This window comes from Mesitornis unicolor, unplaced genomic scaffold, assembly GCF_000695765.1.
Source record: "Mesitornis unicolor isolate BGI_N332 unplaced genomic scaffold, ASM69576v1 scaffold48432, whole genome shotgun sequence".
Lineage (NCBI taxonomy): Eukaryota > Metazoa > Chordata > Aves > Mesitornithiformes > Mesitornithidae > Mesitornis > Mesitornis unicolor.
Genome location: NW_010169545.1, coordinates 797 through 1464, shown reverse-complemented (window position 1 = coordinate 1464; position 668 = coordinate 797). Strand labels below are relative to the sequence as shown.

General features: G+C 54.8%; 1 protein-coding gene across 1 annotated transcript in view; it reads left to right on the top strand.

The window, feature by feature from the left end:
• Positions 1-668, top strand: part of LOC104536667 (M-phase inducer phosphatase 1-like) — a gene marked incomplete at its 3' end in the record, with an annotated part of 2975 nt that overhangs the window by 1874 nt on the left and 433 nt on the right. The window contains exon 4 of the mRNA XM_010179364.1: positions 637-668. This exon is cut by the window's right edge and continues 126 nt beyond it. Within this exon, the coding sequence (XP_010177666.1) occupies positions 637-668 (32 nt within the window). The remainder of the gene's footprint in view (positions 1-636) is intronic.

Here is a 668-nt window from a genome sequence, read left to right as displayed (position 1 = left end):
CCCCACCCCCCCGGTCCCTTCCCAGCCACTCGTCCCCTGTAGCATCCATGGGGTTATTTTGCCCCAAGTGCAGGACCCGGCCCTTGGCCTTGTTGAAGCTCCTCTTATGCCTATGCCGTGGGTGAATCTGGGGACATTTTGCTCACATTTGGTTCACAAAGTGACTTCTTCAAAGGAGGGAACATTTTGCTTGCCTTAAGCGGCGGAGGTGGCAAGCAGGGAGACACTTCCCGAGGACACTCGGTGCCCGGCATCCTGATATATAGAGAAGCTAAAATTAGAAGATTAGATTTAATTTAAGCCACAGGCTTCAGAGAACAAATGGCTGAGCAAGGCATAACTGACCTTGAAGTCGTCTGCTGGAGCGAGCTGGTCCTGACCCCTGAACACGACGAGATGGGAAGGGAGATCCAGTGAGCCACAACCTGCAGCTGCTGAAGTGACCTCTGAAACAGGTCCAGAGTCGGTGCTTGACTCCAAAATGTTCTGCTTGGGTTTGAAGTCGTGTTCCCTACGGCTGGAGAGGGTTTGTAGAGCTCCCGTGGGGAAACTACGATGAGGAGAAGCCTTGCACGGGAGTGGGACAGGGTTGTTACCGCGCTCCTCCGCTCACTGCGTGTGCCTCTGCCTTCCCAGGGCGCTGTGAACCTGCACATGGAAGAGGACGT